Source organism: Melopsittacus undulatus, chromosome 3 (genome assembly GCF_012275295.1).
Source record: "Melopsittacus undulatus isolate bMelUnd1 chromosome 3, bMelUnd1.mat.Z, whole genome shotgun sequence".
Lineage (NCBI taxonomy): Eukaryota > Metazoa > Chordata > Aves > Psittaciformes > Psittaculidae > Melopsittacus > Melopsittacus undulatus.
This window is the reverse complement of record NC_047529.1, coordinates 4,304,999-4,323,150: the sequence shown is the minus strand read 5'-3', so window position 1 is coordinate 4,323,150 and position 18,152 is coordinate 4,304,999. Positions and strand designations below refer to the sequence as shown.

The 18,152-nt window shown below is 39.1% G+C and overlaps 1 protein-coding gene across 1 annotated transcript in view; it reads left to right on the top strand.

The window, feature by feature from the left end:
• Positions 1-18,152, top strand: part of USP34 (ubiquitin specific peptidase 34) — a 134,632-nt gene that overhangs the window by 12,594 nt on the left and 103,886 nt on the right. Inside the window, exons 2-5 of the mRNA XM_034060303.1 lie at positions 7,014-7,101; positions 10,332-10,752; positions 16,126-16,176; positions 16,344-16,493. Of these exons, the coding sequence (XP_033916194.1) occupies positions 7,014-7,101; positions 10,332-10,752; positions 16,126-16,176; positions 16,344-16,493 (710 nt within the window). The remainder of the gene's footprint in view (positions 1-7,013; positions 7,102-10,331; positions 10,753-16,125; positions 16,177-16,343; positions 16,494-18,152) is intronic.

Sequence of the window (18,152 nt, the reverse complement as noted above, 5' to 3'; positions counted from 1 at the left end):
TGCCCCTCTGTGCTGGATGTGATACTGCTTGTTCTTCCACCGCTGGCATAACCCAGCCTGAGTGGTGTATTTAACATTCCCATCTAGTCCAGACCAAATTTCTGCTGCTGAGTAGTAGTGCATAGACATGGAGTGTTTGCAGGCTTTGAACTGTGGATAACTGTGTGAACAGTGTTGAGTTTACACAGCAGAGTAACTTTGCTTTGCTTTGTCTGAAAGCTGCAGTGCTGCTTCTGGACCCAGGCTGGTTAATGAAGCAGCACAGTTGTGTTTTGTGTTTGAGATGGTGTATCTAAGAGTTTAGTTCGATTATAACTCATCTGGATAGTTCTGGGTAGAACCAGCTCTACTGTTCTGCATAAATTATCAGCTGGTAACAGATTTGACTGCATTTAAATAATGTGAACTGTTCTCCTTGGAAGCAGTTGCTGTGGCATGTTCTATTTGGGAAGGTGAAAGGCATAAGATCTTAATATTATTAAAGACAACTCCTGACTGAGATAGATATCTATGGCCATTCCAAAGGTGGCATTTTAATGCTAAGCAATCAGTGACCTAATGCTGGAAACTTTAGGATGGCTTCACTTTTGGAAGGTGACAATTCTTATATTTCATACAGCTCTTCAGAGTCAGCTTCTGCTGTTCTGCTTCAGATTGCATTAACATATTATGGCAAATAGGTGTTTGCTTGGGAAATGAGAGAGATAGAATGGAAAGGGAAATGTGGAGATTCAAATAGAAAACTTGGTGGTGTTTGCAGGGAAACAGGGAGGTAGTTGAAGGTAGCACTTACCTAAGATCAGCAGATTTGCCCTGTTCAGGTGAAGTTGTACCTTCAAAGTGCTGTCTAGCTGATGAGCATACCAAAACTTGTGCTACTCCTACCTGTGTAACTATGCTATGCATTGGAAAACTGAATTAAAACTCTTCAGGCTGTTATGATCTGGTGGTGGCTATGAGGAATTAGGCAGGTGCTGAATAACCAGCAGGTGACTAGTTTGGGGGATAGTTAGAGGACTAGTTGGAACTCCTTTTTCTGTACGCTTCTGAATAGCTCCTGTATTGCCATTCGTAAGAACATAGTAGTGTTTGGATGTGCAAATCTGTCAGATTTGTTGAAATTGCTTTGATATTCAGAAGTTCAAGTGTCTGATAGAGGCCAGTAATATGTTCACAGTTTGTTTTTCTAAGGAAATGAGACTTTAAGAGGGTTTCTAATTCCTGTCTGTAAGTTTTTATGTTGTCTTTCTAACATTTGTTTTGTAATCTCTGTATACTTTGTTGTAATCAAAAGCTTGCAGGAAAGCAATGAATTTACCAAGTTGGAATATTTATAGGTACAAAACATCTAGAGTTTCATTTAGACTTCACATGAATTCAGGTGTGTTGTGGGCTGGAAGCAGGTATAGTTATCCATAGTGCTGTGCTGTACTGGTATGGTGAGGGTGGGCATTGACAACTCAGTATTGTAAAGACAGCATGAAGGTGCCCCAGAAGCATCTTACAATAGGATTATTGAATTTTAATACTATATTATTTTGGGTTACAGACTTGATTTTCCTTCATTAACCTGACATTAGAACAATGTGTCTAACACTGAAGAATTAACTTGCTTTTTTATTTGACAGTACATTCTGCCACAGCGTTTCAGCACTCTTTGATTATGTGGGTCCAGTCAGTATTCTGGGGTGCTTTTGTTTTATGGAGATTGAAGAGTGAAGACTGTGTTTTTCCTCACTAAAAAGTTATAGGGAAGCTTGGACAGTTAACTGTCACCATTGAACTTCAAGTTGACACTGTCCTTTTAGATCCTTGTCAAAGAAGGTTTTGTAAAGGCTTGGAAGAGCTCTGGAGAATCAATCTGAGGCAGTCATGAATTCTGTATAATAAAACAGTAATTCTAATAAATGGAAGTAGAAGGGAATGGGAGATGCTAAACTGTGGCTGTCATCCCACTTATTGATCATAAGCAAAAAAAACCCTCCCTACAAATAGCAGAAAACATCTCAATGCATAAAAAATATTAACTTACTGGTTCTCTATATGAACAGTGGTACATATACAGAAGATGGTGTATATATTTCTTTCAAGATCAGTATTATTGTCCCTAATACTGTTTCTTTCAGCATATGGCTCTTGTCTCGAGTATTTAGTCAGGGTCAGGAAACAATTCCTGAGCAGAATGGCCATTTTGACAGTGATCTAGTCTTTCCCATGAGAAGCTGATACCAGATGAGGTTTGGGGGGAGGAGGGGGAGGAGAGGAAGCATACTCTGTACCTTGTTACGCTTTGGAATATACAGCAATTAGTTAAATCTATTAAAGTTATCTATTGTTGAGTTTTTAGCTATATTATGTTTCTGAAAGGAGAGAAAATATGCTTTGGAAAATGATTTTTTACTTGTAATTTTGTACTTAGTGTGATAAGTGACCTTTGGATATAAGATATTCCCCACAAGTCTAGCATGATAGTTGTCCTTGAGGTCTAATTACAGTCTGTTCCTGTAGCTCTGAAGTTCTTGCTAAAAATGCACTTATGACCTGAGCTTCATTTGTTCACAGTTGAAATGATATTACCCCTTCTGTGCAGTTGATTTGTATTTTGTGTCTTTCTTGGGTTAGTAGCTGAGTTAATAGTTGGGGGTTTTTCTTAGCTTGGGAGATCGTGTTGGTTCTAGTACTATAATAAACTTCTAGTAAATCACCCTTTTGTGGAACATAAGGTAAATTGCCCAACTTTTCATTTAAAGCAAGCCAAGTAAAATGGGAGAGTAAGGAAATTACTCTCTTTATCCCAAAATGTTTAAATCTTCACTTGGACCATTGTGTGTTTTGGCTTCTTGTCAGCTGCTTGAATAAACAATTGCATTTTGAGTCTGTCTTTTTTAAATAGCATCTGAAAACTTACACACCAGAAGATGTTACCAATCAAGTAATAAAGAATTATAACTTGGGGTTTTAAGCAGCTCAGCTCTTTCTATATGGTGTGACTGTGTCCAGACAGATCTCTAAACCATCTTCTTGTAAAGATTTACAGGGATGCTGGAGAGGGATTGTTCATTAGGGACTGTAGTGATAGGACAAGGGGTGATAGGTTGAAACTTAAACAGCAGAGGTTTAGATTGGATATAAGGAAGAAATTCTTTACTGTTAGGGTGGTGAGGCACTGGAATGGGCTGCCCAGGGAAGTTGTGAATGCTCCATCCCTGGCGGTGTTCAAGGCCAGGTTGGATGAAGCCTTGGGTGACATGGTTTAGTGTGAGATGTCCCTGCCCATGGCAGGGGGGTTGGAACTGGATGATCTTAAGGTCCTTTCCAACCCTAACTATTCTGTGATTTTATTTGGTGAGATAAGACATTGCTAATATGCAGAAAGGCCGCATTTCCTATCTTGTGTATTTGTAGAATATATTTAACTGGAATTTATATACATACTGTCTGTCTTCCTGATGGTCTGTGTCTTGGATGTGTCTGTTTAAGGCCTTCAACATTTCTTTTTTCCCATACTCTGATAGTAACCATATCTTTACTTTCTTTGCATATAGATGAGCAGCATTAGGGTGAAGTTACTCCGAATAGGGTGGAGCAGTTTTACATCTGTAGTGACTATAAAGGTGTCTGTAGTGACTTCTCTCAGCTTCACACTTTCCTTCCCAGCCCTTACATAGCTCCCACCCTGAGTATTCAGTGGCTTACAAAGCCAACTAAAATGGGAATGGCTGTTGGTTAGATTCCTACGTTGGGTTTGCTCAGTTCCCAGTCTGGCTCGTGGGGTTCCTGCAGGAGCAGTAATGGTTATTGAAATACATGGCTACAGATGTTGTTAGTAGTGTCAGCTTAAAGTGGGTTATGTTGATTTTGAAACTGGATCTAGCGCAGGATGAAGGTGTTTGTGTGCATGGAAAGTAAGGGGAAAAGAAGGATTGGAGAAGGTCTAAGGGGCTTTAACAGAGAAGACAAATTTGTTAGAACAGATTTAAGGAAGAAAAGGGTTGAGCCCAGAGAGCTCAGGTATGAGTTATGGAAGGCATCACTAGTTATGAGTGCCTGGAGAAAGAAGCAGCTGCTGGAGACAGGGTGAAGGAGCTGAGCCTGGTTTTGGAGTACCCCTGCTGAGAGAGAGCTCATGGAATGTCTGGCTGAAAGCTCTGTAGCACTTACTGTCAATTCTTACTGATTAGAGCACTTGGGTGATGCTTGGATGTGCTTCAGATGCTCTCAGAGCACCTACGTGTGCCTTAGCACACCGTGGGAATAGCTGCCTTAGGTATGAAACTGGGGATAGTCAGATCCATTGCTAGAAGGAGTCTTGTCACAGGAAAAGTTACTGGAAGTTTGGCATGGTGGTTATTGTCAGGTTAGAAACACTGGAAGGGTGAGAGTTTGGGGAGCAACAGGTTAATAAGGAGGATCTAAGGCATGCAGGGTGCTCAAATATGAGGAAGAATAAAAGCACCTGCTTTATTTATGTGTGAATGAGTCTGTTTTAACTACTGACCCATTCAAGTTAGAAGAAAACTACTTTGAAGGGAGAGAGACATCATCAATATCAATTGGAAGTGAAATCCTATGCAGCAAGGGAGTCCTTACAAAACTGACTGATATCAACAAATTCACAGGAGTGATGTGTTTGTTTCTATCACTTTTCTCTCTGTACTTAATTAAATAATAGGCTTCATAACCAATTGTTGGTGTACTTCAAAGAGCTGTGTCCCTAAAGAGAGATGCTGTAAATCAAGAGTATCCACAAAGTTGGTATTCTGAATAAGACAAGTATGCAAAAGCCTAAGATTTAAATTCTGGTTGGGAGGACATAAATTAGCTGAGCTGAAAAATACCCTTTCTGCTAAGGAGCAAAAGAGAGCTTCAACTGAGGTTCAATAGGAGAGTCATTGCCAGATGTATCAGTACCCATCTTAGAGTGGCACAGACTTCTGCAGCCTCTGTCATCGCTCCTGTTTTGTGCTCCCTGAGTATATCAGGAATAACAACAGTATTATTTCTTACAGAAGACGAGAGGGAAATCATGTATGTAGTCACTGTATTAATTCAAATGATTAGTGAATAAGACCAGTTGAAGCTGCTCTACATGTGAGATGTGGAGTGTATAAACAGGAACATAACAGGTTTCTCCAATGAGTGCATATACCTCCTGATTTTTCTGACCTGAGGCATTAACTTCAGTATTTCCATAACTTCTCCCTTCTGTACACTTTATGTGGAATTGCAGCTTTTGAAGTACCAGTTTACTTTGAATTCTTCAGATTTTCTTATCCTCATAGAGGGAAATTTGGGATCACTTCAAGCTATTGCAGTGAAAAGGGTGCTCTGGATGTTGAGTTACTGTCCTACTTGTTGTGTGTGTGTTTTGAGTAGGGTGATGTGGGGATGAAAGAAATTTCATGAAGATCCTGCAAGTTAGAATTAGGTTTGCTACTAAATGACTGTCAGTGGTGGTTGTGAAGAGTTTGAAACAATGCTCACAACATGCACAAAATGAAGGTTTTCTGAACCTTTTATGCTGGACAATTCTGTTTTTAGATACTATCTAGAGCTGAGGATCTGTCTCTTTGTGGTGAGCTTGACCTGAATTGTTTGACAGTTGTTGGTTTCTTCAGGGCTGTGCTTTGGCCTTAAGAGAGTCAAGTGCCATGGTAATTGGTGTCATTTAAATTAAAAAGTATTATCAAGTGATACCTACCGTCTAGTCTGCTTGTCACTTGTGGACTGTGCCAGTGTTAGGTGGGGAACTTCAGAGCCTTCCAGGAGTGAGACAGCAAAGCAATGTTTAAAGTTCAGTGATATCTTACTGAGAGACTGCTTTTTGTGTGTGTTTGTATTTGTATGTGTGCATATATATGAAAATCTGTATGTATGTGCATATGTAATGTCCTTATTTCAAAGAAGTCATAAGTATTTGTTTTCTGGGATTATCCTCTGAAGTGATATTCCTCTGAGCTTCGCTTTGTGATCTGGGCCAGTAGAATTCCCATTAGCTTTAGCTTCTGGAAACCTGCATTGCTAGATGCTGGAGAGGGACTCTTCTTCAGGGCCTGTAGCAATAGCACAAGGGGTGATGGGTTCAAACTAGAACAGGGGAAGTTCAGGTTACATGTAAGGAAGAAATTCTTTACTGTGAGGATGCTGAGGCACTGGAACAGGCTGCCCAGAGAAGTAGTAAATGCTCCATCCCTGGCAGTGTTCAAAGCCAGGTTGCACAGAGCCTTGAGCGACATGGTCTAGTGTGAGGTGTCCCTGCCCATGGCAAGCGGTTGGAACTGGATGATCTTAAGGTCCTTTCCAGCCCAAACCATTCTGATTGTATGATAACATAGTGCTTTACAAGGCTGGGGCTGGAAAAGAGGTTAAGTTTTGGATTCTGACAAGCTTGCTTCTGTTGGAGAACCTTTGCCACAAAACTTGCTTGGGAAGTGGATTTGTGAGCATGTAATACTTGAAATTTCATGTGAAATACAGAAGTGATTCCTTATTTTTGTTATAAATGAAATGGTCAAAAGGAATGCTGACATTCTCCATTTGAGTAGCAATTAAATAATTGGAGAAGCGTATGGAAATTTAGAACAGAGAGGAAATGAGAATTGTGCATTGAGAGGAATGTGGCCAATAGACAAAATCCAGTGCCCTAATATATAACCAGCTGATGTGTAAGTGGAGATGTGGACTGTTACATATAGTTGTGTTATTACAGTGCATAAGCATTTTTTAGATGGAAGTGGGACATTTGATAACACCTCATTGAAATAGTTGGGTTTTGAATTCAGTACATGACTGTTCTAGTTTCTGGCTGTAATAAATGTGGTAAGCATTTATCACATTGCCAATTAGTTATGGTTAAATGTCAGTATAAATGTGTGCCTATGTAAAAGTAACAAGCCTCAGTATAGCTGGTCTGATATAACTCATGGTCATCTCAAAATGCAGATTTCTAATAAGAACAGCAATTGCATGAGGTTTTCCTGAGACTAATACATTCATGGTTTTGTTTTCTTTAGTATCAGACATTGAAGGTGCTGATGGGTTGCAGCTCAGAAAGGAACATGCCCTCAAGATATTTGCTTACATCAATTCCTGGACGCAAAGGTAATTTTGGATGGAGATTGAGTGTTAATAATGCTGGATCTCAAGAGTAGTTTTCCAGTCTTAAAAAGTAGAGTGAATTAGAACGGGCAGGTTACTAACGTTGTAGGTAAGTGATATTTAGAGAGTAAAGGGCATTTTACTACTTACAAAATTAAACATTTTAGTGCATTTTGGGCAAGGTGTATTTTGAATCTGATTGGCATTCTGATGCTGTAATAGTTGTGTAGCAGTAAATACAGCTATACTGCAAAGATAAATGTGTTGCTGCTTTAACGTGAAATTCCCTGAGCAGCTTCTGTGGAAGCAGTGTAGGGTAAGTAGAATTTAACAGAAGAGCACTCTGAATGGGGCCATCATGTTATATTTTGCTCTGTCTGGATGCTCTGAGTCAGGATGATGAATGATTGCAGCCCATAGCTACTAAACTGATAACGAAAACCCTTTGCACATGGTTCTTTTAAATCAACTTTGTTATTCTTTCTAATCTATTTACTGTTGTTGTTGTTGGTTTGCTTTTAAAGGAGCTATATCAGCTCTTCTGCTTACCTCACAGCCACGTATTTTTTTCCAGCACAAGGAATTGTATGAATATTACTTTTTATAAAGGATCTACAGTAAGGATGTTTGGAATTCAGTGTTCAGCAGTGGTCACAAGACCAAACTGGATTGTAAGAAATACTGCGAAAAGCATAGAGAATAAGTTGGGAAGTATTATTCTGGTATTTAGAAGACACCCAAAAATAAAAAGGTCACATTTTGGGTACCTGCAGAAGGAGAATCCTCTTTTTTTCATCCTGCTCATAGAAGGCACTTGGAGCAAATTCATCATCTTGTGCAATATGCTTTTAGACACAGAGAAGGAATTTTACATCAAAATAAAGAGCAGCAACATGGTCATTTTCCAGGTCATCATCTGCCAAGAGTTTTGTTGTGTTCGAGAGCTATAGCATGACAAATGCAACCTGAGGAAAAACTGAAGACTGGATAACATTTAACTCTTTGTCTTCTGATTTCTTTTTACCTTTGATATGTATGGTCTCATACTATTGAAGAGTATGGAAACCAGTCCTTAACATAGTCAAAGCAAAGAGGCCACAAAGAGTTTTGCTTTACATTTCAACGTCATGTTCTGTTTCTACTCGGCCAAATTCTTCTCTGCATTTGAGAGTTGTGCTTGTTGGTTTGTGTTTGGAGCCCTCCTTAAGAACTACTTTTTATTACCTGTCCTTCAGATTGCTGCTTTCCTTCAGAGGAGCAGTTGGTAACTCAGTCTGAAGAATACCTTTTGATTTGTAGCACACTCACAAATCACAGTAGATAGAATTGTAGCACACACATCCATAGATCATCAGTTTTTGGTGGAGTTCTTATTCCTGTGAACACGTTCAGATATGTGAAAACCTAAAGGTTGTGCACAAACCTCTATCTTGGAAAAAAAACTAAGTGCCTTTGTCCAAAAGGGAATTTTCCACTATTGGTTGGCATTCAGATACAGATACATAAGAAGCAGTCACCAGACTGTTTTCATTATTATTGAGAATAATTTGTTGCAATCAAGTGGGGGTAGTAAGTTTGCAGGCTTAAATGACGGACCTGTTGTACATAGCTTTCCTCAAAGGTAAATGCTTGAGCATACACTTGGTTTTGCTGCAGTTCCTGTTGTCATTTGTTACTATGAAAATACATTTACAAGTAAATTGCAAGGATATTTTTAACATGGGTGAAAGCAGAATCCACTTACATACCATTAAAAGGTTTTTTATTTCCTTCCTGCATAGGTGGAACAAAACATTTTAGATGCTTCCTTCACTGTTATCTGTGTTGGAATTAGGGAATATCTTTGTGTCTAACCCACTGAAAAGAGATTCCTGTATTCAGAGCATACCTGCTTTAAGAGCTGTAGCTCAAGGTTATGTTTGTATTCTATTGAGAGAGGCAGCACCCTCTACCTGCCATAGTTCTGAGCCCTTTGTCTTTTTCTTACAAATTATAATGTATTAAGCTCAGTTTCTAAATTAAATGCTGTGCTTTGCAGAACAACTTTTTTAATCACTTCTTGGTGGCTTCTTGCCCTATGTCTTACCTGCTGTTTCTGTCAGAAATGATAGGTGTAATTTTTTATATTACTTTAGTATCTGAGAACTCTCATCATGACCTGGAGTCCCTTGTTCTCCATCTCACAGGAGAAAGATCTCTACTGGAAGGAGACCAGTTTATGTAGCAGTTACATCATTAAGGAAAGTTTGGGTGACAAAGAGCTGAGCCCATCTCAGAGTTTCTATTGCAAGCATGTGGCCTTTCATGTTAGTCTTCATTGAAGCACCCTTGCTTATTGACTGCTTTCTTCTCTACATTCTTCAGGATTTAGAGCCTTTGAGGGGAATACCTTCCACCTTTTGCTCATAATAAGGCAGATGCTTGTTTGTATGCAAGAAACAAACGTTCCTGGACAGTAGGTTGCGGGGCGTCTACCTTGGGGGGTTTATGTACCCAAGATCAATTTGACATATATTTGCCCACAACTAAAGCTATATCACAGAGTTCCCTAACTTGATGATTATTATATTGATAAATACAGGTTTTTCCCCTTGTTCTTTTCATTTGAAGTGTGTCAGTAAATACTCAGGAGAATAATCTCCAAGTCTACAAAGTGAAGAAAGTCACAAAGATACTTCATACTGCTTTTTCCCACATGAGTAAAGGGTGCCAATGTGCATGATGCTTCTATCCAAATGCAGATAAATGAGCTGAAATACTCAAAATAACTTTGCAGCCCTGTTGACTTAAAAATCACCATAATGTGTTCTTACAGGGTGACCAGCAGGTGAGGTGTTTATTGCAGTGAGTATCACTAGAGATAACCAGACAAGAAACAATTCAGACACATAGGGAGGAACATTGCTGCTGTAGTAGTAGAGCGACCTTGCTCCTTAGATTTATTTTGTATGTTTTACTCCCAGTGGCAGCTGCTAAACTATAACAGGAACTTTATAGTTTTGGTAAGCATTTGGAAGTAATGAAACGTTCACAGGGTTTGAGCAAGGCTTTGTGACTCCCACTTGCTGCTGAGTAGAGCCTGTTTCATTTGAATTGCCTTACTTTTATAGGTCTGTCAAACATTTTGTTGTTAAAAGCATTTTAATGTGAAGAGTTCTTTTGGCCGGTTACTTGTTCTGCTGTTTAGCTGCTTCAGGAGTCTTTATTTCTGTTTTTTTTCTGTTCTCTTGCAGACAATGTCTGTGCTGTTTCAAGGAGTATAAACATTTGGAGATCTTTAACCAAGTAGTCTGTGCGCTTATTAACTTAGTGATTGCCCAAGTTCAAGCTCTGCGGGACCAGCTCTGTAAACATTGCACTATTAATCTCGATTCAACATGGCAAGATCAGAGTAATCACGCTGATGAGCCCCTGAATGTAGAAAGAGAGTCTCATGAAGAAGAAAATGGAGAACGGCAGAAATCTATAGAGAAAAAATTAGATGCTGCAAGAACTTGTATCCTGACAGAGGAGGAGTCTGCAAAGAGCACTGATGCTTTTAGCTTATGGAGCACTGATGAGAAGGAAAAGTTGTTGCTGTGTGTGGCAAAAATCTTTCAGATTCAGTTTCCTCTGTACACTGCTTATAAGCATAATACTCATCCCACAATAGAGGTATATCTTCTCTTTATCTGTATATTGGGTTGTTTTGTTCTCTTTACTGAGTAGACTGTGTGTGTTTGGTGATAGCTGCTTTTACACAGGAGGGGCAAATTCAGCTCTCCTGTTGACTGCAGTAGAACTTTTCAGAGTAACTTGTTAAATGACACATACTCTTACGCTTTCTTTAAAATATGCTTAATTGTTATAGGTAATATATTGATAAGTGTTGGATGGAACTGTACACTGAATTATTGTACTGTTTAAATAACAGGAAGGCAAAAAGGGGACTGTAGCGAAGCCTTTCTTCCAGAAGGTAACCCATTAATAGTTTACTAATTTCTTTTCATTACAGTTTGTGGTGCTAGAGAAGCAAAGCTTCATAAACTAAACTTCGTGCAAGACCAAACTTACTTGTTGGAAATGCTGTTTAATTGACTGGAATAACTGAGCTCTACACAAGTAGCTTTGTTCTCTGGTGCTCATTTTCCTCTGTGGTATTTGTTATGGCTACCACTCACATTTTCCATCTTTTCTTCTGAAAAGAAGAAAAACACCAAACAAAGAAAAAGCTCAAAAATCCTTCTATGTTTAATTCAGTTTCTGAAATGAAATACGATGGTGTTAGCATTTCCTAATTGAAACAGTGCAGTTCTTTGAAAGGTTGGACTTTGATCCAACTTGTGGTAGTCTAATAACAAATAAACAGTTCTTGCACAGTATTTGTATGCAAAGAAGATGTGTATATAGCCATTAAAAAAAGCTTCTATCCAACGAACTTTTGAGCAAGTCAGAGTGGAGAGTTAAGCTATGGTTAACTCAGTTTTTATTTTGCAAGTCTGGGGAGTTCTGTTGGAGCTATGCGTGGTTAAGTTTGCTTTTTAAGCTTAAGTCCAAAACCAGAAGTCACCAAGTCGTATATAGTTTTTGGTTATGTATGCTAGGCTTGTCACAAGATATAATCAGTTCTTGAATCCTGCCATACCTGACAATAAATCTAGTTAAAACCCGTAACACGGGGGGGCTTTGGGTGGCCTGGGTTTTGGTTTCTGGTTTTATCCTAGAATATAGTCTCATATAATGGTTTGGGTTGAAGGGACCTTAAAGCTCATTCAGTTCCAACCCCTGCCATGGGCAGAGACACCTTCCACTGGAGCAGCTGCTCCAAGCCCCTGTGTCCAACCTGGCCTTGAACACTGCCAGGGATGGGGCAGCCACAGCTTCTCTGGGCACCCTTTGCCAGCGCCTCAGCACCCTCACAATAAAGAACTTCCTTATCCCAAAATACATGTTAACAGAGATTGTCTTACAAATATACATGTATAGAAGGCAAAGTCCGGATTCGTGGATTTCATGTTTCCCATTGTTCATTCTGGCCTGCCTTTTAAACTTCCACCAGACATAAATAAATCGGTAGTTCAGCCTCTGCAAATAGGAACTGGGGAGGGTAGATCCATCTTGTCAGTTAAGTAGTCATTGATTTATGTCTTTTAAGTGCTTTATCTTTTGTGCTCCCATGGGACGCCTACTGAAACGAGCTTCATAGGAATATGCAATGAACAATTCTGGAGCAGCTTTTCTATGTATAGGCACATTTGCTTCTTTTAAATGACAATTTCGTATATTTTCTTTTTTTTCCCTTCTCTTTCAATTTCACATCCAAATGATAAAAGAAGATCTCAGAGTGCCTGGTGGGATTTCTCTTTTTCACTTGATGTGCAGCCATAAAGTGATTTGGACACAGATGTGCTGCAGATTGCTGTACTCTGACTGGCTATCACTCTAGACATACTAGTCTGTCTAATTTGAATTATTGAATACATTCATTAGCTATCCTAAAAACATCATTTAAAGGAAGCTGAGATGGAAAAATACTTTGCTGAGGTAACAGAGAAGAGGGAAAAGTTCTTTTACCTTTCTGCTAGACTTTTTGTGTTGCCGGGTATGGATTGCAGAGGTATCTGCCAGATTTGTGGTGTATCTCTTCCCTTTTTTGTTTGGGGGGGCATTTTTTATTTGTATTTAAAAGATCTGAATGTCCATCATTTTTCTCACAAACTGAGATTTTCTGAATCTAGGACACACCAGGATTCTGTTATTCTAAAGCAGTAACATCAGCTGTTTTAATGTCAAAACTTTCTGCTACCATGAGTAACTCATTTACTGAGGTTTAGAATTCAATTTTGTCTTTCAGTCTAGAGCACATCTTAGTTAAATTGAAGCAGTTATTAGTCCCAGTAATGGGAGCACTTTTTGGTTTAGTTCAGGCTGGAACTCAGTCCTCAAGGGATCATAAAAGAAAAATCCGTGGTTTAAGTGTCTCTATACTTGTAAGCTCAACAGATTCCTGAACAGACCAAAACTGGCAAGAATTCATTAGGAGAAGCTGGTGTAGCTCTTCCCCCTCTAAGCATTTCTTTTGCCCTGGAAAAAGGGACATTTTCTGATGCAAAACAAACTCCGATCCCCAGTCTCTGAGTCTTCAGAAATTCCAGATTATTGGGATGAATTTGTGCAATTCCGTTGAGTCATGACATCCAGTAAGGTTTTACTTTGCCTAGAAATGACCAGTTAGGCTTTCACAGGGTATTACTACCTCCTGGTAAGGATTAGCAGTCAATATTGCTGTTAGCCTTTGCTCTGTAGACACCTCCAAGTTCTTTGTCGTTAAGGACAGCAGACAAGGCTTGAAGTCTAATCCTCTTCTCAGGTGCTTGTCAAAGCCATTTTACACTTGACCATCTAGTGGAGAAGAAAAACACTGGTGTGGAAGTAAGAGGTTTTCCCTAGTTTATGAGTTCATGAAGTTGGATGAAAATGAACAACAAACCAATGTTTGGTAGTCAAAGGGTGTCTGACTGTATATGATCCTATACATTCTTTCCTTAATGTAGATGAGAGTTATTTCTGTCCCTTAGAACACTTCTAAAGTCAGAGTGTGAAGACCATGGAAGCCTGATTGGTAGCTGGAAGGATTGTGGACTCAATAACAGAAGCTGCCTTGAACAAGTAGCCTTGCAGAGGGCAGAAGTTAAGCAGAAACATGCTGTATATGAGGACAGTGAAACTAGATGTGGAAGTAACTTGAACGTACTGACTAGTGTATAGTCTTGACCTGTGGAGCATGAACATGAGTCTATATAGACTTAAAGTTTGTCTCAGTGTTGCTTAAACTGATGAGAAGCCTAATGAAGAATGTCTTTCTGCTAAGTTTGGATTTCTGAATCATCACAATTAGTTGCAGCCAGCAACAGTTCACCTCACTTCAGGACATAAATACTGAAACAATCTGTAAAGATAACATCTTGAAACACACCATTTGCTTCTGTTGAAATCTACCACTAGTTTTGGTGCTGGGAGAGGCCTTTGTGTCTATTTTTCATCCCAAATAATTAACTAAAAATACTCTTATAGCAAGATTGTTGTTGTACCTCAGCTAGTACATTTTATCATGGAATCATGGCATGGTTTGGGTTGGAAGGGGACCTTAAAGCTCACCCAGTTCCACACTCCTGCCACAGGTAGGGGCACCTTCCACTAGAGCAGTTTACTCCAAGCCCTGTTCAACCTGGCCTTGAACACTGCCAGGGATGGGGCAGCCACAGCTTCTCTGGGCACCCTGTGCCTCAGCACCTTCACAGGGAAGAGCTTCTTCCTTATATCTAACCTGAATTTCTCCTCTGTCAGCTCAAAGCTATTCCCCCTTGTCCTGTTTCTTTATGCTGTTGTAAAAAGCCCCTCTCCACATTTATAGGCCCCCTTTACGTGTTGGAAGGCTACTTCCAGGTGTCCTGATGCAATGGTGTTTTTTAATGCCATATTAGATTCCTTTGAGGGATTTGCATAATTTCTTATAAACTTGATCTTAAGGAACTCTCAGTCTCTTTTCTGTTTCACAGCTGCAAGACCAAAACTCACGATTCCAAACTCAGTCTCTGAATTACCACACTTCTGGTGTGCTTCCCAGGACTCATGTAACAGCCCTTTGTGAGGTTTTGATTTCTGGATGCTAAGAGCTATAGTTCACTTGACAACAAATCTCTATTTTATTTAAGCAAACTAATAAAATTTCTCACATTATTCCTGCCTAAGTTTTCATGAGCAGAGTTCTCAACACCTTTTCTTGCTACTTGAAAACATACCACCTACTGGCTTCAAAGCTGGTTTAAAAATAACAGAGTATCACGAGTTCAGGCATGACTTAGAGTTCAGCAGAAGATAAAAAAGAGAAGAAATGCTTAGCTAGAATATGAGCACATTGAATAATTCAAACTTGTATCACACTTAATCCATCCAAAATTGCTTGCCTCCAGCATCCCCTGGTACAGTTTTAAGCAGCTTACTCCTACATAGCTATTTGAAATATAGTCAAGAAACTTCATTTGAAAAATGAACTTTACATTAAACTTACATTTGATGTGTGAATATGAAACCTGGGTGTTTGGCATGGAGGGCTGGGAAGGAGAAGAATGTGTGGTGTAACTTCCTGCAAGTAGCCATGGCAATGTTGTGGTTTTACAGTCACACTTAATGGTACCTTCAGTGCCCTTCTGCCCTCAGTCCATGTGCAAGATACACACAAATATGTGTTAAAAGCACAGTAAAGAAAATTCCTGCTTTATACTGCCCAGCGAGTGGATGTTATAAGCACTAAAAAAAGCTATTTTTCCAAACCCTTTCAGTTTAGTACTTCTAGAAAATAGATTTCTTGTTCCAGCAAATAGCTAGCAGATTGATAGGGTGATACAATTCCTTCCCCCTCTTCAGTTAGCTTAATTCTGTATGAGGTATGACATTTATTTCTTATGATGTGTTTTGTTATAAGTGAAAGAATATAGTAGTGAAAGTAAAGAGTTTTAATATTCTAATGGGAATTAATAGTTTGACAGTTACCCCCTTAATACATTAAAAGTGGGGCTGTAGAACATCCTACACTTAATCTAAATGCAGCTGTTTGGATAGATGTCTCATCTTTGGCAAGAATTGCATTAAAAGTACCTAGGTTGGGTCTGTTCTGTAATTCTCAGGCCGGTGTGCAGCCAGACTATCCCCTTGCAGTATTCCTGTTGAAGAAATTGGTGATCTGAAGCAGAGGGGTGGGATTGAGGAATAATTGTTCATCCAGCCACTGAAATCTACTGCTGAGACACTATTTTAAGTGTATATTTGTGTGCTTATAAATATGTCTTATCAAAGGTAAAATGGTGAACTGGAAAAGTATGTTTAGCAGTGTGAAAATGGAGCAAAGCTTCAGCCTCTGTCTTCCTCTAAATTAGGATTTGGTTTTCCTGATAGTTCACTATAACATTTGTTAAAGGTCAGTTGTTTTTATTCTAGAAACACGGGTTTATTGCTTCAGTTAATTTTATTCTTTTTCTTTTTAAACAGGATATTTCTGCTCAAGAAAGCAATATATTAGGGGCGTTCTGTGATATGAACGTAAGTTGTCTATTTCTAAGTAGGTTCACATTCCCTAGACACTTCTGTAGCCACATTCACTCCTCCTCATGGATTTGTGTTATACTAATGTAGCTTTTGAACTTCCTCTGTGTCTGATCTGGTATTAATTGTTGAAATTCTTCCTTCTTTTTTTTCCCTGTTTCTAGGATGTAGAAGTACCATTGCACTTGCTTCGTTATGTTTGTCTGTTTTGTGGCAAAAATGGCCTTTCCCTCATGAAGGATTGTTTTGAATATGGAACCCCGGAGACACTGCCATTTCTTATAGCACATGCATTTATTACAGTGGTATCTAATGTAAGTATTGTCTTTAAATTGGTTAACCTTAAACAACAACAAGTAAAATGACTGATGTCTGCCAGAATTCTGTAGGACCAGGGAGGAAGAAAACCACTGGATTTTCCTTGTTAAGAGAGTGAAGTTTGCTGGACCACCGAGCACTTTGTCAGCTAAACCCTGTATATCTCCTATACTTAGATAGGAAGATTATAACAGCCCCAGAAAATACTTACAATAATGTTGTTAGAGGTTATTTCTGTCCCTGAAATTATGTCTTGGAAATGTTTTAAGCTTTCTCAGGCTATATTAACTTCTTACCTGTTTTCTGTGTGGCACAAAGGAAGAGCCTATGGATTTCTTCTGTTTTCTGTGATTTTATATTGTTATGCATGTTTGCAGCACAGAGGTAACTATCTTTTATTTTCACTTGGCTTTAGAATACATGTCCTTCATCACTTCTGCACTTTGAAATACTGGTGATCTTGGACTAGCAGAACTGTGAATTGATTTTGTTGGAGATTTGAAGGAGATTGGTGCTACAGATAAAAACCAGTCTCTGAAGGACATATGAAGACTTAGTGTAGTGTGAGAATGGGAAGTCGTGACCTGTCTTGTAGGTGTTGCATATGGCCAAAAAGGAGAACAACAATTTGTTACACCTTGTAGGAAGTGAGTTGAGGAAAATTTTGATGTTGATTACAATTTTAAGTACTTAAAATCAGATTCTTCCTTCCACACATCTTCCCTCCTCCCTTGTTCTAAATAAGCATTGTAATATGTTTGCATGGAGGGAACCAGTGACTGAACTAAAGCTACTGCTGGTGTTGTGTATCACTCACTCCTGATCCTTGTAGCATAATGGTACTTATCTTGTAGGTCAGAGAACAAATGAGTAAGGCCATGGGATGCTCCTTCCTGTAAGCTTGCACAGGAGCACTGTTGCAGGACCTCTGCATGTTAAAAAGCAGAGCTGTGTACCTTCTGGCTCTTTCTGTATGATGTGATGAGCTTTCAAGTGATGATCTGATAAGCTCTTCATCTCTAGCTGTTGTCACTGCAACACAGAGTCTTCATCAAACCATCTGCTGAAAATGTATAGTCTTGTAGGTTATTCTGGTTTAGGCTTTAGTCATGGAATCAAATGTTTTTGCATGCTGGATTTTTGGTTTACTTGTTTTGTGAGGATGGACAGAACTGTTCTGAACAATGAGTGGCAGCTCCCTGTCACACCAGCAGTTGTTTTCAACAAGCATTCTGACTGCAAATCCCATTTCTCAGCTATCCCATAGGTATCCCAAATCTTAGATATCCCATACTGTACATGGTTATAAACCTCATCTGCTTTTTTTCTTTGTCTCTTTTTCAAGTCTTTATTTTTCTCTACATAGATTACTTTCTTTATTCACAGTGATGTGTTCTAACCCAGAATACTTCTCAGCAAAGTTTCTCCTTCCATATAATTACTTAGCAACTTTGCATTTATCTTTTGTTCTAGTAGGTAATACATTTAGCTGTCTCTTGCAGCTATTTGAGATGAATGCAGTGCTTAATCCTGCCAGATAAAATTAAATTCAACCCAAGCCATAGCCAGTAGAAATCCTGTTTCTTCAGCCTCTTCCAGCATTAGATCTTTTACCCTTCAACTAGAATCTTTCTTTTGAGCTCTGCCTGGCTTTG